This window comes from Narcine bancroftii, chromosome 10, assembly GCF_036971445.1.
Source record: "Narcine bancroftii isolate sNarBan1 chromosome 10, sNarBan1.hap1, whole genome shotgun sequence".
NCBI classification, from domain to species: domain Eukaryota; kingdom Metazoa; phylum Chordata; class Chondrichthyes; order Torpediniformes; family Narcinidae; genus Narcine; species Narcine bancroftii.
This window is the reverse complement of record NC_091478.1, coordinates 61,605,769-61,629,289: the sequence shown is the minus strand read 5'-3', so window position 1 is coordinate 61,629,289 and position 23,521 is coordinate 61,605,769. Positions and strand designations below refer to the sequence as shown.

The 23,521-nt window shown below is 47.3% G+C and overlaps 1 protein-coding gene across 1 annotated transcript; it reads left to right on the top strand.

Annotated features, from left to right (window-relative positions):
• Positions 1-12,866: 12,866 nt before the first annotated feature.
• On the top strand, positions 12,867-19,586 carry LOC138744607 (uncharacterized). Its single transcript, XM_069901006.1, has one exon. It carries the CDS (start codon positions 13,128-13,130, stop codon positions 17,472-17,474), a length of 4,347 nt encoding a protein of 1,448 aa, XP_069757107.1. The 5' UTR covers positions 12,867-13,127; the 3' UTR covers positions 17,475-19,586.
• Positions 19,587-23,521: the final 3,935 nt, after the last annotated feature.

Genomic DNA, 23,521 nt, shown 5'->3' with positions numbered 1-23,521 from the left:
GAACCCCATGCAGGTCACGGGGAGAATGTAAAACTCTTTACAGACAGCATCAGTTTCGAACCTGGGTCGCTGGCACTGTAATGCAATGCTACCTGTTCCACCCATTAAATTGAAAAGAGACAATAGGTGCAAATGAAAGATAATATTCAGTTACCATAGCGCAAGAGAAAAAGAGTGTGATATGAGTGCAGGTGGTCCTCTTGTAGTGTCAGAGAACTCCATGATCAGGGGAGGTTCAAGAGCCTGAGAGTGTGGGGCGCTGTCGTACAGAAAAGCAGACACAAAACTTAAAGACTGATCCACAGCTTTATTCCACTTAAAGTCCCTGCTGCAGTTAACAGTAGCTCCGAGTGACTGATCTCGAGGGGCAGATGTGGCTTATATCCCGGCGGCGGATGATTGACAGCCGACCAGGTGGGGCTTGGTCCATTCAGGTCGGCTGATTGACAGCCAGCCAGGTGTTGTCTAGTCCTCCAGTGCTCTTCCTGCAGTTACACAGGTCACCCCCTGCAGTTGGCTAGTGGTGTATCACCACAGAGAGCGGATGTAAAGGAACTGTTCTTGAACTGAGAGGTGCTGGGCTTCAGGTTTACTCCCTTCAAAGTACAACCAGGCCAGCTGATGTCGTAACGCTGTTCTCTCTCCTCAGTTAATTCACCCTCTCTGTTATTGTCTCTCTCTTCATCATCCGTCTAGATATATTGCAGCCTTCTGAACTCGAGGCTGAAATCCACAACTTCATGTAAACCTGGTTCCTGGTTAGTTGCCCGTTAATGATATTGGCTCGGAATATCTGTTTATTGACTTGCCAGGCACAAATTTTCTGCTCTGCACTTTGCAACTCCCACATTTCTTGGTCTATTCTCAAACTGCTCCCATTCACTCATTGACCAGATTACAGCTTGTCCACATGGTCATTCCAGCTTCACCGAATCAGCATCAAACCTCTTCCTCCCTCCCTAGAGCTTAATCAGCCTTTGCTGTCTCCTTCTTAGTTTTGGCAAGGATCATTGACCCGAACCGTTAACCAGGCTTCTCTTCCCACAGATGCAAACTGACCCGCTGAACATTTTGAGCATTTTGCGCTTTCCTTAATTACGATACTTGGCTATCCGGAATTTTAGGGGAAGTACAGTCAGCACAGTGGCTAGTGTTACAGCGCCAGTGACACGGGTTAAAATCCCATGCTGTCTGTAAGGAGTTTGTATGCTCTCCCCCCTCTGTCTGCGAGGGGTTTCCCCGGAGGCTCTGGTTTTCTTCAACAATCCTAAATTGCGTAGGGTCAGTAGGTTCATTGGTCACATGAGTGTATTTGAGAGGGTGGGCGGAAGGGTCTGCTAAGTCTAAATCAAAACATTCCAAATTTAAGATTATCCTTGCAACCTCAAAACATAAAAAAAATACAGTTAACCTGGACTCCAGTGAACAGTCGTACAGACTTTTTTTAAACCATGTGTCACAAGAGTTGCTTTTAAATACACCTGGCTGAAGAAAAATAAAATCATATCCATTACAATCGGTGAACACAACTGGCAAACAGCAGCTCTACCTTTTGACTCTCTGCCCGTATGCTTGTTAATTCTGTGAAGTGGTAGGTCTCTCTATTTCCTGTTTTTGGGTCAGTGAGTTATTCCTCCTGTCACCTCGAGAAAAACCCATTCTAGCTGATGCTCTACGATTCACATGCACGAATGGCTTTGATGAGAAGTTCCAGGCTGATCGTCATTCTGAAAGGACGGTGATGGGATTCCACTCAAGCGATGCACCAAGTACAAACGAGACTCAGTGGAGTCACCATTGCTCCCTGTCAGGTTGATGCACGCTTCTTGTTAATGGCCCGGCCACAGGAGTTCAAGGACAGATGGGACTGTTTGTTTCAAACAAACCCCGTGGAGCATGGCGGCCGATTACTTCGGCCTCTTCCTCCACGTGTGCCATCACCAGATCCATCTGCGGGCCTTTCATTCCCCCGGACTGTTTTAAAGGCTCAATGTTATTCATCGGCGAGCTGCACCATTCAATGAAGAACAGAAGAAACAGGACCAGGGCTACACCAATCTGCCTCTCTGGCTTGCTGCCTCAAGCTGATCCAGCTTGTTGTCAGCACCTCTTTTCTGCTCGCTTGCCCTACCCCTTCACTTCCTTGTAGTTTGAATCTTTTCTAGTCTCTGCCACTACACTTTGGAAAGAAGAATGCCTCAGAGCCATCACTCTAGGGAGTGAATTCCTCCTCATTGCCACTGGAAATGGGCAACATCTGAATTGAATTGTTTATCATAATATGTTCCAGGATACAGTTAAAAGCACTCTTTTGTGTGCTATCCAGGGAGAACAGTGGGGAACAGTGGGGAAATGTGAGGAACAGTGGAAAACAGTAAGAAACCATGGGGAACACTGAGGAACATAGGGGAACAGTGGGGAATAGTGGGGAACATATGGGGAACATATGGGAATCAGATGGGGTGGAGTGTGGTACAGTGGGGAACGCATGGGGAACAGTTGGGAACAGTGGGAAACAGATGGGGGACAGTGTGGAACAGTAGGGTACATTGGTGTAGTGTCAGAATAAGTTACAGAATACAGGGAATAATGTTGCAGGGAGAAAGTGCAGGGTCCAGACTAGAGGAAAGTACAGTCCAACAGTCCAGGAGCATCATCTTTCACGAGTGAGAGGCCCACAGGAAACAAGGCAGGGCAAGAAAATGTCCTTGAATCTGGAGGTTTGTGGTTTCAATCTTGTGTATCTTGTACCTTGATGGAAGGGGACCGAGGACAGATTCAGATACTGGGAGTTTTCCCAAGGCAGTGGGGAGCATAGACTGAGTTGGCACATGATGTCCTGAGATGAGTTCACACAGACCAACTACTGCTCCATTGGACTCAGTCTATACCGGCCACCTCCACCCCTCCCCACTCATTTCACGACTGCATCACCAGATCCAGTTCCAACAGTGCCATCAAGCTTGCAGATGACTCAACAGTTGTCGGCCTCATCAGCAACGACGAGTCACACCACAGAGAAGAGGTGAAAAATCTCGTGATGTGGTGCGAGAAGAACAACCTGATCTCAATGTGGACAAGATGAAGAAAATGATCGTGGACTTCAGGAGGACCAGGAATGACCACCCACCACTGCACATCAATATCTCTGTAGTGGAGAGAGTGGAGAGCACCAAGTTCCTTGGAGTTCACCTAACTAGTGATCTATCATGGACACTCAACATCTCCTCACTTGTCAGGAAGGTGCAACAGTGACTGCACTTCCTGAGAAGACTGAAGTGGGCAAGGCGACTGGCCACCATCATGTCAATCTTCTGTGGGAGCTCTATCGAGAGCGTCCTGGCTGGCTGCATCAGAATGTGGTATGGTTGGTGCAGAGAACTGGATCGAATGTCAATCCACAGGACCAGAAGAGTAGCAGAGAGAGTCTTCCTCCCTCTCATCAACTTGATCTACTGTGATTGTTGTATGAAGAGGACTCACACAATCACTGAGTACCCTTTCATCCTGCACACATCATCTTTCAGCTGCTCCCATCAGGAAAGAGGGGCGGAATTTTCAGAAACGGAACCATCAGGCTCAGGATAGCTTCTTCTCACGGGGCAGTGAGATGGTGAAATGAACTGCTCGTACAATCCCTCCAAGACACTACTCTTTATTTAACAATATTTATCTATTTTTACATATGAACTGCATGTAAATATGTGTGCTATGTTTATACGTACATGTTTTTGCACATTTTTACACTGAAGACAAAAGAACACCACTTCATCCAGTGAACTTTGGATGACAACAATAAAATAGAACTTCAAATCATTTCTTGCCTCAGGAAAGGTGCCAACTGATTAAAAGGCCAATCCCACCCAATCCAGTGCAAGATGCTTCCAGCCCTAACAGAAAATCCTAACCTATCTGATCCCATCCAGTGCAAGATGCTCCCAGCCCTAACCTTATATCCCAACCTATCCCACCCCATCCAGTGCAAGATGCTCCCAGCCCTATCCCTAATCCGAAAATACCCATCCCATCCAGTGCAAGATGCTCCCAGCCCTAACCTCAAATCCCAACCTATCTCACACCATCTAGTGCAAGATGCTCCCAGCCCTAACCCTAATCCTAACATATCTACACCATCCAGTGCAAGATGCTCCCAGCCCTAACCCTAATCCTAACCTATCCAATCCCATCCAGTGTAAGAGGCTCCCAGCACTAACCTTAAATCTTAACGTACCCACACCATCCAGCACAAGATGCTCCCAGCCATAACCCCAAATCCCAACCTATCTCACACCATCCAGTGCAAGATGTTCCCAGCCCTAACCCTAATCCTAACCTATCCCAACCCATCCAGTGCAAGATACTCCCAGCCCTTAGTGGGGGTGGTATATAGGCCTCCAAATAGTAGTGTAGTGTAGAGGTGAGAAAAGGCATTAAAAGAGAAATTAGAAAAGCGTGCAATAAGGGAACAGCTGTCATCATGGGAGACTTTAATTTGCATATGGATTGGACTAGCCAAATTAGTAAAAATACTGAGGAGGTGAAATTCCTTGAATGTTTACGGGACGGTTATCTAGACCAATATGTCGAGGAACCAACTCGGGAGCAGGCCATTTTAGATTGGGTATTATGCAATGATAAGGGGCTAATCAACAATCTTGTTGTACGAGGCCCTTTGGGTAGGAGCGATCACAATATGATTGAATTCTCACTCGATATGGAGAGTGATGAAATTAAAACCGAGACTAAGGTCCTGAATTTAAATAAATGGAATTAAGATGGTATGAGATGGGAGTTGAGTAAGATTGATTGGGTGGTGTTTATGGGGGAGTTGACTGTGGATAGACAATGGAAAGCATTCACAGATCTAATGGAGAAATTGCAAAAATCGTTTATACTGGTTTGGCATAAAAATAAACCAAAAAAGGTGAAAAAAAAAGGGAAATGAGAGTCAGCATTAGGTCCAAAGAGAGAGCATATCAATTGGGCAAAAAAAGTACCACAATTACGAAAGTAAGCTTGCGGCAAATATAAAAACTGACTGCAAAAGCTTTTATAAATATGTCAAGGAAAAGATTGGTGAAATCCAGAGTAGGTCCTTTGCAGTCGGAATCAGGGGAATATATAATGGGGAATAAGGAAATGGCAGACCAATTAAATTCTTACTTTAGTTCTGTTTTTACAAGAGAGGTTACAAATAACCTCCCAAGGATGTTGGGAAACATAGGGACTAATGCAAGGGAGGAACTGAAAGAAATCAGTATCTCTAAGGACATGGTCTTGGGGAAATTGATGGGATTGAAGGCAGATAAATCCCAAGGGCCTGATAATCTACATCCTAGGGTACTTAAGGAAGTGGCCATTCAGATAGCAGATGCTTTAAGAATTATTTTCCAGAACTCGATAGACTCAGGATCAGTACCCATGGATTGGAGGGTAGCTAATGTTACCCCACTATTTAAAAAAGGGGGTAGAGAAAAAGCGGGGAATTATAGGCCGGTGAGCCTTACATCAGTAGTGGGCAAAATGATGGAATCCATTATTAAGGATGTAATAGCGGAGCATATGACTAGCAGAGAAGGGATCGGACAGAGTCAACATGGATTTACAAAAGTTAAATCATGCTTGACAAATCTATTGGAATTCTTTGAGATGGTGATAGGTAAAATAGATGGGGGAGAGCCAGTGGATGTGGTGTACCTGGACTTCCAAAAGGCCTTCGATAAGGTCCTGCATAAATGACTGGCTTACAAAATCAAGGCTCATGGGATTGGGGGCAAGGTATTGATGTGGATTGAGAACTGGCTGGCAGATAGAAGACAGAGAGTTGGGATAAACGGCTCGTTTTCTGAGTGGCAGGCGGTGAACAGTGGGGTGCCACAGGGATCTGTGCTGGGACCCCAGCTGTTCACAATTTACATTAATGATCTGGATGAGGGGATTGGATGTAATATCTCCAAATTTGCAGATGACACTAAGCTAGGAGGGGTCGTGTACACGGAAGAGGGGGTCAGGAAGCTCCAGTGTGATTTGGATAAATTGAGGGACTGGGCAGATACATGGCAAATGCACTACAATGTGGATAAATGTGAGGTTATCCACTTTGGTAATACAAACCGGAGGGCAGATTACTATTTGAATGGCAATAGATTAAGAGATGGGGAAGTGCAGAGAGACCTAGGGGTACTTGTACACCAGTCTCTGAAGGCGAGCATGCAGGTACAGCAGGCGGTTAAAAAGGCAAATGGTATGTTGGCCTTCATATCAAGAGGGTTTGAGTATAGGAACAAGGATTCCTTAATGCAGCTGTACAGGGGCTTGGTGAGACCCCACCTGGAGTATTGTGTGCAGTTTTGGTCACCTGATCTAAGGAAGGATGTTCTTGCAATGGAGGGAGTGCAGAGGCGATTCACCAGGCTGATACCTGGAATGGCAGGAATGACTTATGAGGAATGATTTCGTAAATTGGGATTGTACTCGCTGGAGTTTAGAAGATTGAGAGGGGATCTCATAGAGACATAAAAAATTCTGGCAGGACTGGACAGAATGGATGCAGATGGGATGTTTCCAATGATGGGAAAATCCAGAACCCGATGCCATGGTTTGAGGATAATTGGCAAACCATTTAGGACCGAGATGAGGAGGAATTTCTTGACCCAGAGGGTGGTGAATCTGTGGAATTCATCGCCACAGAGGGCAGTAGAGGCAGGTTCATTTAATATATTTAAGAGGGAATTAGATATATTTCTTCAGTATAAGGGTATTAAATGTTACGGAAAGAAGGCGGGGACAGGGAACTGAACTTTAAGATCAGCCATGATCTCATTGAATGGCAGAGCAGGCTCGAATGGTCACATGACCTACTCCTTTTAAGCTTTGCTTTCCATACCCCTTTCAATAAAAGTAACTGTCCCTCTGCCTTTCCGAATTGCTTGCCACATCTGCACCTACCTGTGCTGAGGTTCTAAGAGTGGCACAGCTTACCGATGAATAACATTGTGCAATCTTGCTCCAGCAGACTTGGGCCACAGCTGACAAATGCATTTTATCTCACAAACGTCAGATGCAAAACAAGATTCCCAGGATAGGGCAAGGGGGTCAAGCTCATTAGAAAGCTCATACCTCCAGCATAGGTGGTCCGTGGTTTGTTAGAGGTGGTCCACGGGAAGTAACGGAATAGTTAAGGTGAACTGTGAATGTAAAATAGATGGTGAACCACTTATGTACCATACAGCCCATTAAAATTCCAATAGTTAATTTCCCAACCTCATTGTGAACCTTCACACTGTGCAGAGCAAGGCACAGGTGTTTTTATTCCCCACCTCAAATGCAAGTTGATGTGAGATGCTCTTTGCAGCAACATTTTTAACGTTTAATCTTCCTTTGAGCAGGTTACATGTCACCCATTATTACAGAGTCTCACTGCCAGAGAACAAAAACACCATACCCTTTTTCCGAGGCTTTGTCCATGATCTGTAGCCAGGGTTGGTAGTTGGTACCAGATGGAGAGGGGAAAAGATCAGCTGGAGAGTTCTGGAACATTCCCTAATAGTTCTACATAGCTGTCGGTGCTTCAGCTTGTCCATAGAATACTCGTCTAAATCTTCTCCGTACCTGTTGGCTTGGAACATTGTATGGCCATGTAATATAACGCTAATCATCCTCTGCTAGCAGGACAGCATGATTGGCGTAGTCGTTGACTCAACGCCGTTACAGCGCCAGTGATTCGGACTAGGGTTTGAATCCTGTGCTGTCTATAAGGAGTTTGTACATTTTCCCCATGTCTGAGTGGGTTTTCTCTGGGGGCTCCAGTTTCCTACCACCGTAGGTCAATTGGGTGTAATTGGGTGGCACAGACTTGTGGGCCAGAAGGACCTGTTACCGTGCTGTAAGTTTTAAAACAAAAGAAATTTAATAACTCATGAAATTGCATCATCTCTTATGAATGCATAGAATATGGCGCAGGTACAGACCTTTCTGCACATGTATCTGTTATGAGGATGACGTCTAAACAAAAATCTCCTGTCAGCAGCTAACAGATATACTTCATGAGTTTATCTAGAAACCTCTTGAAAAATTCTACTGTTGTATCTGTTTCCAACATCAGATGGCAGCCTGCTGTAGGTACCCAGCACTTGGTGCATAAAATATTTCCCCACCATCTCCCCCAAACTTCCTCCTCTTCACCTTCAAAGCCATGTCTCAAGGGTTGACACTTTTGCCCTGGGGAAACCGTCCAACCTATCAAAGCCTCTTATGATTTTATAAAATTTCTGCAGAGGTGTGGTGGAAAGTGCATCGCGGCCTGGTATGGGGACAACAATACCCCTGAATGTAAAGCCCTCCAAAAGATAGTGGACACAGCCCAGGACATCACAGGCAAAACTCTCCCCACTATTGAGCACATCAACAGAGAATGCTGCCGTCAGAGAACAGCAGCAATCGTCAAAGACCCACATCACCCAGCACACGCTCTGTTCTCGCTGCTGCCAGCAGGAAAGAGGTGAAGGTGCCACAAGACTCACACCACCAGATTCAGGAATAGCTGCTACCCCTCCACCATCAGACTCCTCAATGACAAACTCAATCAGGGACTCATTTCAGGACTCTTCTGAACTTTATTGATTTTCTTTTGTTCTCTCTGTATTGCGCACTCAGTTTGTTTACATTCGTTATCTGTTTATAGTTCTTTATTTGTTTACATTTACGTTGTGTACAGTTTATTTTTTACACTACCAATTAGCGGTAATTCTGCCACGCCCACAGGAAAAGGAATCTCTGGGTTGTATGTGATGTCATGTATGTACTCTGACAATAAATCTGAAATCTGAAACCTCTCTCAGGTCACCCCTCAGCCTCATATACTCCAGAGAAAACAACCTGAGTTTGTCCAGTCTCACACCGTAACCCACACCCTCTCAACCAGGCAACATCCTGGTGAACACTTTCTGTACCCATTCCAAACCATAGCTAAGAGTGAACTCAAGCCATTGCCAAGTAAACATTCCGCCCAGACCTAAAGGCTTAAATTTTCATTTGAATAACATTTGGGTAAGAGGAGAATGTGAAAAGTATTGACCATAAAAATATTAAAAGTGAAAGGTCTTTTATCATCAATGTTCATTAAATGCCACTTGCCACTTGCCTTCCTCGCAACCTGCTGGACCTGTGTTCTGTCTTTTTGTTTTCATGCCCCCCTCCCCGAACTTCAATCACTTGCAGTCTCTCCATTTAGATTATTATCTACCTTTTTGATGAAGCACATTAAAACTCTTGTTATCTGGAATTCAAGCAAGTGGTAAAAGAAAATTGCAGAAATATGCAAGTAAAAAATACAGGTTTAAAGCGGGGCAACACGGTTGGCGTAGCGGTTACTGCCACACCTTTACAGTGCCAGTGATCGGGGCCGGGTTTTGAATCCTGCGCTATCTGTAAGGAGTTTGTACGTTCTCCCTGTGTCTGCGTGGGTTTCCCCCTGGGGGGTTCTGGATTCCTCCCACCGTTCAAAAACATACTGGGAGCCGAAATGGCCTGTTACGCTACTGTCTGTCTAAATTTTAATTTAAAATTTAAAAATTGGTGCGCCTTGCCATTAATTCGTCAATTCAAGCAAAACATAATGTCAAAACAACCGGAAATTTCACTTATCCAACATCTACCAATCCCCATAGGTGCCAATACCAGGGGATTTACTGTACATGACCTCACACTTCCCCACATTAAACTCTATTCTTTTGCCCACTCACTCATTCTATAGGGTTCCCATTGCAGAATCACAGCATGCCCCTCTTCAATTCTCATACACTAGCCTCTCTCAAGGACTGAAGGAATATCTTGTCAGGCCCTGGGGATTTATCCACCCTTATTTGCTTTAAGACAGCAAGCTCTTCCTCGTCTTTAATCTGTATCGGTTCCATGACCTCACTGCTTGTTTTCCTTACTTCTCTCGATTCTGTGCCCATTTCCTGAGTGAAAACTGATGGAAAAAAAAAACACATTTAAGATCTCCCCAATCTCTTTTGGCTTCATACATAGCCGACCACTCTGATCTTCAAGGGGACCAATTTTGTCCCTTACTATCCTTTTGTCCTGAATATACCTGAAGAAATCCTGAGGATTTTCCTTCACGTTGTCTGAAAAAGCAACCTCATGTCTACTTTTAGCCTTCTTGATTATTTTTTTGCTTTTTTTAAATACTCCTCAAGTACCTCATTTGCTCCATGTTGCCTATACCTGTTATACACCTCTCTCTTTTTCTGAACCAGATCCCTAATATCCCTTGAAAACCAATGCCTGAGAACCTTACCTTTAATCTTGACAGGAACATACAAACTCTGTACTCACAAAATTTCACCTTTGAAGATACCTTGTGCAAGATACCTTGCACATCCTTGTCCGAAAATAACATCCCAATCCATGCATTCTAGATTCTTCCTCATATTCTCAAAACTAGCCTTTCTCCAATTTAGAATCTCAACCCATCCTTCTCCATAATTAATTTGAAACTAATGGCATTATGATCACTGGACCCAAAATGTTCCCCTACACATACTTCTGTCACCCGTCCTGTTACATTCCCTAATAGGCGATCCCTCTATATATTGATTTAGAAAACTTTCCTGAATGTATTTTACAAACTCCAAGCCATCCAGCCTTTTTAAACTATGGGAGTCCCAGTCAATCTGTGGAAAGTTGAAATCTCCCACTAACACAACCTTACCATGACACCTGCAGTCTAGGGTGGTGCAGTTATGGTCTTGGCGCACGGTCCTCTACCTTGCCGAGGCCAGTCGACAGCTCTCAGACACCTCCTCCTATCGTCTCCTCCCACAGGACCACCACACATCAAGCCACTTCTCTAACACCATCTCAAACTTCATCATCTCTGGTCACCTCCCCTCCAAGGCCACCAACCCCATTCTCTCCCACCCCCATATTGCCCATTTCTATTTCCTACCCAAGATACACAAACCCAATCATCCGGGCAGACCCATTATCTCTGGCTGCTCCTCCCCCACCAAACTAGTTTTCATCTCCATCCCTCCCCATCTACATCCACAAAACTTCACAAGCCCTCCATCCCTTCAATGACTTAAGAATCACCAAAAAAGACCGCCTCATCTTCACAATGTCCAATTCTTTTATACTTCCATCTCTCACATAGTTCTGAAAGCACTTTTCTTCTTCCTGGACCAAAGACGCGACCAATCACCCTCTACCACCACCTTCCTCTGCCTGCAGAACTTGTCCTCACCCTCAATAACTTCTTCTTCAATTCATCCCTCATCAAACGAGAAGCCGGGAGTACCCACATAGTCCCAGCTCCTCTTGCCTGGTGGTGGACTTTGTGGAGCAATCATTCTGCAAGCCTACACAGGCAAGACCCTCCACCTTTTCCTCCAGTATATCGATGTCTACTTCAGGGCTGCCTCATGCACCCATGATGAGCTTGTCAACTTCATCCACTTCGCGGACAACTTCCACCCCAATCTCAAACTCACCTGGTCCATCTCCGATAACACCCTCCCATTCCTGAATCTCACTGTCTCCATCTCAGGAGATGAGTTTCCACCGACAAATGCTACAAATCATCCAACTCCCACAACTACCTGGACTACACTTCCTCACACCCTGCCCCCTGTAAGGATTCCATCCCTTTCTCTCAATTTCTCCATCTCCGCCACATCTCCAGTCCAGAATGTCTCCCTTCTTCCACAAACGTGGCTTCCCCTCCACCACCATCAACTCAGCCTTCATCTTAATGTTGAGTGACAACATTGTTTGATGGGGTTGATGTATCTTGGACTCAGAGTTTTGAATGGATGGAGGGGGAGGTGGGGGGGAGGGGAGGAGGGAGGTGGGGAGAAAACGACATTGTATATATTTGAAAGGAGAAATGTGTATATCTTGAATAATGTGATCTATAGTGTGAAAAATAAAAAATTTTAAAAAAAACTCAGCCTTCATCTGAATCTCCTCCATTTCCCACTCATCTGCCCTGGCCCCTGTGATAGTACAGGATACTATCACCAATGTATATATTTGTATATATTTACATATAGTAGTGGTGATTGGCTGAGAGCCATAGCCACACCTACTTGCCAGGTCATAAAGGGCTACTCCTAACCAGACCCAGGTCAGTCTGGATTGGTTGACCTTGATGTACTTCACTCCAGTCTTTTGCTAATAAAAGCCTTGGTTTGAGTCAACAAGTCTTTGAATTATTCAATGTGCTACAGCCCCCTCTGCCCTCAGACACAACAAACATAGAATCCCCTTCATCCTCACCTACCACCCCACCAGCCTTCGTATCCAACACATCTATGGAATTTCTGGCACTTACTACAGAATACCACCTCCAGACACAATTTTCCCTCTCCTCCCCCGTCGGCTTTCTGCAGGGACCGCTCACTTCGTGATTCCCTTGTACACTCCTCCCTCCCCACCCATTGCACCTCTGGAACCTTCCCCTCTAAACCCAGCAGTACCACATGGGGGCCACCATCTTGGATGCTGCCACCTTTCCAACCTGGCAGCGCTGTGTGCTGGCCTTGGGGGCCGCCATCTTGGAACCAAACTCCCAAACGTTCCATCGTATCTACGGAGTCTGACAGCGACTCAACACAGGCCTCCATCACGCTAGATGAAGGGACCCCTCATCAACTCACTAGATCAATGATGGACATCATAAATGGTCACTTGAGGAGCACTGGGAGCATGGAGAGCTTCATCCACCCCAACACAGTGCTGCCCTGCTCCCTCATGGTAAGGCTAGTAAACCACAGAGTTTCTTTGGCCTTGAAGTCCCAAATGGCATATGTTCGTGGCTATTATGTAATGACTCTGACTGTATAGGTGTGATAGTACAGATCTATCACCAATGTACATAGTGTATATAGTTACTGTATCTAGACTGTGCTTACAGCGATTGGCTGAGAGCTAAGCCACACCTATTGTTTGGGCCTTAAAGGGTTGTGTCCCTAGCCAGGTCGGATCATTCCGGACTGGTCGGCCACCTGTGAAGAGCTCCGGTCTTTTGCTAATAAAAGCCTTGGTTTGGATCAACAAGTCTTTGGTTCTTTCGACGAGCTCTACAATTTTATTAGCAAAAGGAATTTTTTTTGAAAGGGATGGAGCGTTTAACTCAGCCAGAAAAACTTGATATCGACCCACAGTCAGCTACAGCCTTCAAAGCCTTTAACTTCTGGCTGCTGAACTTTGAAAACTTCCTGAGATTCATTCAGGTGGAGGAGGATAACCAGCGTCTAACAGCATTGCTGTCTATGGTGTCCTTGAGAGTCTACGAGAACATCCAGGATGAGACCACTTACACCGCAGCCATAAAGGTACTGAAAGGACTGTATGATCAACCGGTGAACAGAGTTCATGCCCGGCTCATGCTTGCGTCGAGGAAACAACAGCCCGGTGAGTCCAGCAGGGCATATTTACAAGTACTAAAGGCATTGGGCAAGGACTGTAACTGTGTGGACAAAACTGCTGCCGAGATCACTAGCGACCTCGTCCGGGATGCCTATGTGGCTGGGCTCCGATCGAACGAAGTGAGGCTGCGTTTGCTCGAACAAGGGGTAGAAAAACTAGAGGACGTGGCCCGGATTGCAATCACGATGGAGGATGCAGCCTTAAAGTCCACCGAGCTCTCTAGGGACTGGACCCCTCGTTCTGATGTGAGTAGAGTGCCCTTCTACCCTACCCCTGACGGCCTGTCGGCTGCTGCTACCCTGCCCCGTGCGAACCCGAAATGTTATTTCTGCGGGAGGAACAAGCACAGCAGATCCCAGTGCCCAGCAAGAAAAGCCAGGTGCCAGAAGTGCCTTAAAAACGGCCACTTTGCTGCAGTCTGTAGGTCTAAAATGGCCGCCAGCAAACACAGTGCCTCGTGTGAAGCCCAACCGCCACTATCCCATTCAAACCCTTCTTCCCCAGAGCTCTCGTCCAATGAGAGCGAGGGCTCCCCTGCACGGCAACGCCTGACGTCACGGAGACGCCGAACCCGGAAGGGGCAACCCACCGTCGCAACCATGGTGATGGCCTGCCTCTCGCCCGCCGCTGCTGCCGCCGCCACAGTCACCCCCGGGGCCGACGCTACCGCCGCTGCTGCCACCGCCACGGACACCCCCGGGGCCGACGCTACCGCCGCTGCTGCCGCCGCCACGTACACCCCCGGGGCCGACGCTACCGCCGCTGCTGCCGCCGCCACGGACACCCCCGGGGCCGACGCTACCGCTGCTGCCGCCGCCGCCACAGACACCCCCGGGGCCGACGCTACCGCCGCTGCTGCCGCCGCCACGGACACCTCCGGGGCCGACGCTACAGCCGCTGCTGCCGCCGCCACGGACACCCCCGGGGCCGACGCTACCGCCGCCGCAGCCACCCCCGCGGCCAACCAGGTGCTCACCCTAGCGTCCATCGCTGACGACCGCCAGGGCCCGACCACCGATCACGAGCAACTACAAACCCCACTACTTACCATTCACCCGCCACAACAGCACTTCCGGGAGGTTCTCCAACCTGCTCCTCGAGCGTTGACTACGTCATCCCGTTGCGTGACGTCATCCCGTTGCGTGACGTCTTCGCGCAAAACTCGCCTGTCAACTGCTTCAATAACATTAAACCAGCAATGCTCTCATCCCCTCACCAGAGCAATGGAACTGATTAAAGTGCATGGACACTACACCAATTGCTTATTTGACTCTGGGTCAACTGACAGTTTTATCCAGCCAGATCTGGCCCTCCATTGGGGACTTGACATTATCCCCACTACCCAGAGGATCTCATTAGCGACGAGGTCGCACTCGACTGGGATAAAGGGGTATTGCATCGCCACGCTGGAAGTACAGGGCGTGACGGTCACCCACTTTAAATTATTCGTCCTTCCCCAATTGTGCGCCCCAGTGTTGCTGGGATTAGACTTCCAGTGTCAGTTCCAAACGGTGTCCCTACACTTTGGGGGACCCCACGCCCCCCTCTCGGTCTGCCATCGCCATCGCCCCACTCCCGAAGCACCCGAGCAACCCGCCCCCGTGCCCCGGGGCCAATCCTGCGGCCTTTCCACACTCCGGATTGCCCCGCCAGCACTCTTCGCAAACCTCACCCCTGGCTGGAAGCCTGTGGCCACCAAAAGTCGGCAATATAGTTACGAAAACAGGCAATTCATTAGGAGTGAGGTGCGTAGATTGCTGGATGAGGGCATCATCGAACCCAGTTCAAGCCCCTGGAGAGCCCAGGTGGTGGTTGTCAAGAATGGGGAAAAACTACGGATGGTGGTCGACTACAGCCAGACCATTAACCGCTTCACACTCCTGGATGCGTACCCCCTGCCACGCATCACGGATGTGGTGAACCAGATCGCCCAGTACCGCATTTTCTCCACTATTGACCTACGTTCGGCCTACCACCAGCTCCCGATCCGCTGCGAGGACCGACCATTCACGGCCTTTGAAGCGAATGGGCGGCTATATCAATTTCTCAGGGTACCATTCGGGGTCACAAATGGTGTCGCGGTCTTCCAGAGGGAAATGGACAGGATGGTGGACCAGAACGGGCTAACCGCTACCTTCCCGTATCTGGACAATATCACCATCTGCGGCCACGACATGCAGGACCATGACGCCAACCTAGACAAATTTCTTCAAACTGCCCGTCAGCTAAACCTGACTTACAATTTGGACAAGTGTGTTTTCCGGACCACACGACTCGCTATTCTAGGTTGTGTGGTGGAAAACGGGATAGTCATGCCAGATCCTGACCGCATGCGTCCCTTAATGGACTTACCCCCCCCACATACCCAGAAAGCTCTCAAACGCTGCCTGGGCCTTTTCTCTTATTACGCACAATGGGTTCCAAACTACGCCGACAAGGCACGTCCTCTTATCAAGACCACCTCTTTTCCCCTCTCGACCGAAGCCACAGCGGCTTTCGATCGAATCAAATCTGACATCGCTGCTGCGACGCTGCACGCGATCGATGAGTCTGTCCCGTTTCAAGTCGAGAGCGATGCATCCGACTTCGCCCTGGCAGCCACCTTGAACCAGGCCGGTCGGCCTGTAGCCTTCTTCTCCAGAACCCTCCAGGGTCCGGAGAGTAGACACTCCTCGATCGAGAAGGAGGCCCAGGCCATAGTTGAAGCGGTACGTCGTTGGAGACATTACCTCGCTGGGAGGCGCTTTACACTGTTGACTGATCAACGCGCGGTCTCCTTCATGTTCAGCAACACCCAGCGTGGTAAGATAAAAAACGACAAAATCGCCAGATGGAGAATCGAACTCTCCACCTTTAACTATGACATCCTGTACCGGCCTGGTAAGCTCAACGACCCGCCTGACGCGCTCTCCAGGGGGACGTGCGCCAGCATACAGATGGACAGACTACGGAAACTCCATGAGGCGCTCTGTCATCCAGGGGTCACTAGGTTTGCTCACTTTGTCAAGGCGCGCAACTTACCCTACACAATTGAGGAGATCCGCTCCATGACCCGAGCCTGTTCGGTGTGCGCCGAATGCAAGCCCCACTTCTTCCGTCCGGATAACTCCCACGTCATCAAAGCCACCCGCCCCTTCGAGCGTCTTAGCGTAGACTTTAAGGGACCCCTACCGTCGACCAACCGTAATACCTACATCCTTACGGCCATCGACGAATACTCCCGCTTCCCATTCGCTGTGGCCTGCCCAGACGCCACTGCCACCTCAGTGATACAGGCCCTTCACAGTATTTTCACCATCTTCGGGTACCCCAATTCCATCCACAGTGATAGGGGGTCCTCATTCATGAGTTCAGAGCTGCAACAGTACCTTCTGGAGTGTGGCATTGCTTCAAGCAGGACCACGAGCTATAACCCACGCGGTAATGGCCAGGTCGAGAGGGAGAATGCCACCATATGGAGAGCGGTTACACTGGCTCTCCGGTCTAAAGGTCTCCCCACCTCTCACTGGCAGGAGGTTCTCACTAGTGCCTTACACTCCATCCGCTCCCTCCTATGTACTGCAACAAATGCCACCCCCCACGAAAGGATGTTCCTTTTCCCGAGGAAATCCGAATCGGGAACCACTGTACCGGCATGGCTCACCGTCCCTGGCCCCGTCCTTTTGCGACGCCACGTCCGGCACTCAAAGAATGACCCCTTGGTCGACCGAGTGACTCTACTCCACGCGAACCCACATTACGCATACGTGGAGTTCCCAGACGGGCGGGAGGACACTGTTTCGGTGCGGGACCTAGCTCAGGACGCGGTAGACCCAGCAAACCCCCCAACTCCTTATGCTCCAGGCCCCGTGCCGCAACAGAAGGACCAACAGCACCCCAATGACTCGGGCCACCCTGCCGACAAAACGACTGGGGAATTGAGCGACGGAGCAGTCGCACCCGATGAGCCCGCTGGTGACACCACTCCAGCGACCCCAATCCCGGCACCACGGCGGTCACGCCGGATGGTCAGACCCCCTGACCGCTACAGTCCTTGACCTACCCCTTTTCATTCTCTCCCTCGTTTTTGTTTTTTTTTTTTTTTCCCCGGGTCAATTCTCCAAGAAGGGGTGAATGTGATAGTACAGATCTATCACCAATGTACATAGTGTATATAGTTACTGTATCTAGACTGTGCTTACAGCGATTGGCTGAGAGCTAAGCCACACCTATTGTTTGGGCCTTAAAGGGTTGTGTCCCTAGCCAGGTCGGATCATTCCGGACTGGTCGGCCACCTGTGAAGAGCTCCGGTCTTTTGCTAATAAAAGCCTTGGTTTGGATCAACAAGTCTTTGGTTCTTTCGACGAGCTCTACAATAGGCCACAGACTTCAGACTTTAAACCCCTCATGATGCCGCAGCTTTGCGCTGCAGTGCTGCTGGGGCTGGACTTCTTAAGAGCGTCACGATGGATACAATGGGTCCCATTCTCAACCCCCCCCCCCACTGCCTGAATCCAGCAGTTTTAAACTGTCCACAGTTTTTCACCCATGGAAACCCCCTGGCCTCTCATCCCATCGTTTCCAGCCACCAACACGGCGTGCGCGACCTGTGGTCTTTCATCCCTCAAGATCACCCCTCTGTTGCTGTTCACTAAACTCATCCCTGACTGTAAACATGTGACCACCAAAAGTAGGTGACACAATGCCATGGACAGGGCCTTTATTAGGTCAGAGGTACAGCAGCTACTGAATGAAAGGATCATTGAAGCCAGCACCAACTCCTGGAGAGCCCAAATGGTGGCAGTAAAGAATGGGGAAAGACAGAATGGTCATCGACTACAGTCAGATCATTAATAGATATACGCAGTTGGACCCATACCCTCTTCCCTGCATATCCGACATGGTAAATCAAATCGCTCAATATCGGGTATTCTCCACTATTGATTTGAAGTCGACATATCATCAGTTCCCTATCCACCCGGAGGACCAACTATGAAGCAGATGTTTACCTCTACCATTTCCTGAGGGTTCCCTTTGGAGTCACCAGTGGTTCTCGGTCTTCCAGTGGGAGATGGACCGAATGGTAGACAAGTATGAGCTGCAGGCCACATTCCCGTATCTGAACAATGTTACCATTTGTGGCCCTGACCTGCAGGACCATGATGCCAACCTCCAAAACTTCCTCCAGACTGCTGAACTCCTCAGCCTTACATAGAATAGGGATAAGTGTGTATTTCGCACAACTCGCCTCATTATCTTTGGCTGCATTGTGGAGAATGGAGTCATTGGCCCCAGTCCCAACTGCATGAGCCCTCTTTACGAACTCCCCCTTCCCCACAGGCTCAAGGCCTTGAAAAGGTGCCTGGGGTTCTTCTACCATGCCCAGAGGGTCCCAAATTATGCGGCAAGGTCCACCCCCTCGTTAAATTCACCTCCTTTTCCCTGATGTCAGAGACCTGTGTGGCCTTCAGCTGCATCAAGGTGGACTTTGCCACTTCTCAGATAGATCGAATATGCCAAGCATTGGTCACATTTACTATTTGAGGTCTTATTAAGCCAGTTGGCCTCAAAGCATCTGTAATGGAAGATTCTAACCTGTTTTTTCAGCTCTGGGTTCTGCAAGGCTGAGAACCTGCTTGTGTATTAGAATCAGCAGACATAAGCTAAATTCCACCAAGGGGCCAGAGATGCTGTTATTTGACGAAAGGACATCTGTGTACCAAGAACATTTAATCTTCCTTCTTGTTTTGGCCACAGACTGTCAGAGACCTAGCCTTGATGCAAAATAAACCATTGTATTCAAAGTGATAAGCTGAAAATTATGTTATTCGTTAGAAGCCTAGCATGCTAGCTTGCTTGCTTATCTTTCTTGCTGTGCTGGGAATAGGTGCTTGGGTAAGCAGTTTTTGGGTAATATAAGTCATGGTCCCGCTGCTAAAGTTTGAGACTCTCCGAGAGGTGGCAACATCTCTCAGCAAGAAAAAGAACTTCTGGAGTCCAGCCAACAACCCGGTCAGGGGAGGTGGAGAAGTTGCTACCGGCGCCCTGACAACCTACTACAAGTGTGCAGTCGGTGCCTCGCTTCGGCAGTTGGGACCAGTCCAAGCGTTGATAAGTATAGTTGGGAAGGGCTTGCATATTGTAGTGTGAAATCAGCTTTTGAATTTGTAATAAACATTTGTATAAACTGAACTGCTCTCGGTGTGTGTGTCTATTTTCTTTCGGTAGCTCAAACACTGTGACCAATCTAAAACGAACAAAATGAGAGGTATAAGTTTACCCAAGACAGCATCTCCACATACCAGTGGTAAAAAGAAAAAGAGGTTAAAATATTCAAAAGGTCAGGTAAAAAAATCTGTGGAGAAGAAAAGAATTTAATGTTTCATGCCACAGACTTTCATCAGGATGGGACTTGGGCTCAACATGTTATCCATTCCTCATTCCACGGTAATGATAAGTGTTTCAAGATTCAAGATTCAATTTATAAAACAGTGTTGTATTACATAAATTTCCTTTTTGCCTACTGCAAGGTGGACAGATTCACCACTAGCACGAATTGCCTAAGTGCCTCTTACAGTCAGAGAGGGAGAAACAGAAGAGAGTCTCTCCCCCCAGAGTCACCGAATGTCCGTAGATTTTCCTCCAGCCCTCCACTCCCGCCCCACACCCCGTAGCCACTCAGTCTAAACCATCGGGAACCCGAGCCCCAGATCCGAACCTCCGACACAGACAGGAACCCTTCAGTGGCCTCAGCACCTCCTCGCATCCAAATGCCCCTCCAGCCAGCCCGAGCCAGTCTCCAGCAGCCCGCAGCTTCCATGGGTTCCTCGTCTTGAGTCGCCTGCAGCCTGTTTACACCTCACATTTCCAACACCTGGAGGGTTATTTTTCCAATATATCTTGATCAACATAACTTTACAATGTAATTCAATTGTGTATTGCCCTGGAGCACTTAAAAAACATTAAAGTTTCATACCTTTGTATGATGCATTGCTTTGATCAATTTCACATTATATTTTTCTGTAGTGCATCAAACACTGGACTCTTTATCTGTCCTCTGTGAAGGTAAAACCAAACACATGTTGAAAATCAAAGAAGAGAAATTGTTGGAAACAATATCAGTAATATTCCTGCCACAACCCTTCATCAGAACAAAATTTGACCTGAAGTGTTAAACTGTTTTCTCCTTCTGTTCTCTTCGATTCTTCAGGTCTCTGTACCCACACTCCATAAAAGGTTCTATTAAATCTTCTTTATTGGCTTCAAGAAAAACACAGTGGTAGTGCAGAATTCAATTTGTATTCCAGTTGAATAACATAACATATTGTTGGGATGTTGAAATTTTCACATCGACACCTATGATCTGAGTTCCTCATTGGATTTTCTCTGCTGCAGAATGAAATGATGTTTGGTGAGAAACTGAGAGAATGCTTGGAAAATGGGAGATTCAATCTTCAATGCAATGTCTTCAAGGCGATGATTGTACCGTGGCCTTGTGCTTTAAACCAGTGCACATCATCTCAAAAGGCCAATTGCTGTGCTTGAGATTGTCACTTAAACCTGCCGTTTCAAAAAAAAGTAATCGGTCTTCTCACCCCTTTCTTTTAGACAACTGTAAGTTTTAAATTCGGAGCTGTCTATTAAACTTCAACACTTCATAAAGTGACTTTCAACAACATAGGGTGGTCTGTATCTGGAACGAGCTGCCAGAGGAAGCAAGTGCAATTACAACTTCCAAAAGACAGACAGACAATATGTAGAGAGGAAGAGCTTCGAAGAATATGAACTGAACAGAGGCAAATGGGACGAGCTCAGATGGGTCAGCGTGGATGAGTTGGGCTGAAGGGCCTGTTCTGTGCTGTGTGACTCTATATCTGATTTTCGTTTTGGAGCTATACAGCCTTTGACCCACCTTCTCCATGTTAACCTATGAAATTATCCCTCTCCCACCCTCCCGGCAACCTAAAAGAAATTTGCTTTTTGTTTCTGAAGGTAAAATTGAGGGCTGTACTATTATTAATTCAGGAAGCCACAGCTGGTGAACTATTGTTGTGGAGAATTATGGAGAAATAGAGCATGGAAGGGAGCCTTTGCAAGACACCAATCATTAAACATCCCTTCAAACTCAACCAAGTTTTATTCTCCCCACATTCCCATCATCTCTCTCCTCGATTTCAACCCCTAACCTGTCCACCAACCAAGCTGCATGTCTTGGGGATGTGGGAGGGGACGGGGAAACCTGCATGGTCACAGGGAAAGCGTGCAAACTCCACTCAGACTGCATCGGAGCTCAGAATTGCACTTGGCTTTCTCGTGCCATGAGGCAGCATCTCCATCTGCTGCACCACTAAATATTGTGTGAATCTGCCGTTACGTGTGTAACATGGTGATTGATCAGACCTGAACCAGTACGGGAGATCTCGAGAGGAAGAGTATCAGATGAAAAAAGGTCGATGGTGGCAAAAGGCAAGTGGAAATGATCCAGGGAGGTGCTGAGTGGGACCCGATTTCATCCTTCACCCCAGCAGTGGTGACAGAGCTGGTGAAAAAGTTGGAGAAATAAATAGATGGTGTATAGATCAAGATTGTGGTTGAGCTGAAAATTGGAAGGCATAAGGAAGGCCACATGCCACTGGGATTTGAAGAACTGAGTTTTACATGGAAATTTATTCCCTGGAGCCTAGAAGAAAGAGAGGAAATTTGATAGAGGTATGCAAAATTTATGATGGGTAAATGTAAGCAGGCTTTTTTCTACTGAGGTGAGGAGAACTAAAAACTAGAGGATTTGGGTTGGGGGTGAAAGAGGAAATGTTTAGAGGGAACATTAGGGGGAACTTCATGCAGAGAGTGGCGATAGTTTTGACATTTAAGAAAAAATTGAACAGGTGCATGGATGGGAGGGGTATGGAGGGATACGGTTCGGGTGTAGGCCAGTGGGATGAGGCAGAATAATAATATAGCAGAGGGCCTGTTTCTGTGCTGGTCTATGTTTCTATTTACAGGGAGATCTTGATAGTTAGGGTAGATTCAGTGGGCACAGGGCCTGCCTCTGTACTGTCTCTGAGGTCCCAGAAAAATCCTTCAGGAGACCACAAGAGCAAGGCATCCCATGTTTAACTGAAGGAGGGAAATTTAATAAAAATAGTTTCAGTGTCCTTTATTTTATCTGTCCCTCTTACACTCTCTGTCCAACTTTAAAACTAACTTGGCTTTTCCATTCCCCAGTTCTGAAAATATCTCGGATCGAAAACACAAACTCTCTCTCCTTCCACAGATACTGCCTGACCTGCTGAGCTATTTCTGTCTTTATTTCAGGTTTCCAGCACCTGCGGGTTCTTTGGATATTCAACATACTTTTGACTTTGCTTTAATAGCTCACTGCAACATTGAAGGGAAGAACAGCAAGATTAAGGATCAGGTCAAAGACCTATCAATAATAACTAACGTGTTTAGGAACAATTTGCATTAATGCAGCAGTCGTAATGTTGACATCACAGGAGTGAAAAACAAAGCATTTTAACACAAAGTCTTTGAAAGAAATTTTAATTTAATTTTAAATTTTAATTTAATTTAAATTTAGACATAACAGGCCCATGAGTCCGTGCCGTCCAATTTACACCCCATTAACCTAAATCTCCAGTACGTTTTGAACAGTGGGAGGAAACGGAGCCCCCGGGGAAAACCTATGCAGACATGGGGAGAACGTACAAACTCCTTACAGACAGCGTGGGATTCAAATCCTGGTCCCGATCGCTGGCTCTATAAAAGTGTTGCGCTCACCGCTACGCCAACCATGCTGGCCGATAATGGGACATTTGTTTAAGTCTTGGTCAACGAGGCAGGTATTTTGGAATGACTTCAATGAGGACGTATGGAAGGAATTCCTGAGATGATCTAAGCAGCTGAAACCACAGGAAGATCAGAGATTCGGCAGGATGTTATGTGCGGTGAAATGTTACACAGGAGGAGAAACTTAGTGAGGTTAGGTTTAATTTAATTTAGAGATCCCACACTTCCAAATTACACCCAGGTGACCAAATAGCTTACCAACCCCATATTTCTTTGGAACATGGGTGGAAACTGGAGCACCTGAAGGAAACCCATG

Bases quoted from the DNA above. Each gene is read 5' to 3' on its own strand.
- LOC138744607 (XM_069901006.1), top strand. From the start codon at position 13,128: ATGGAGCGTTTAACTCAGCCAGAAAAACTTGATATCGACCCACAGTCA.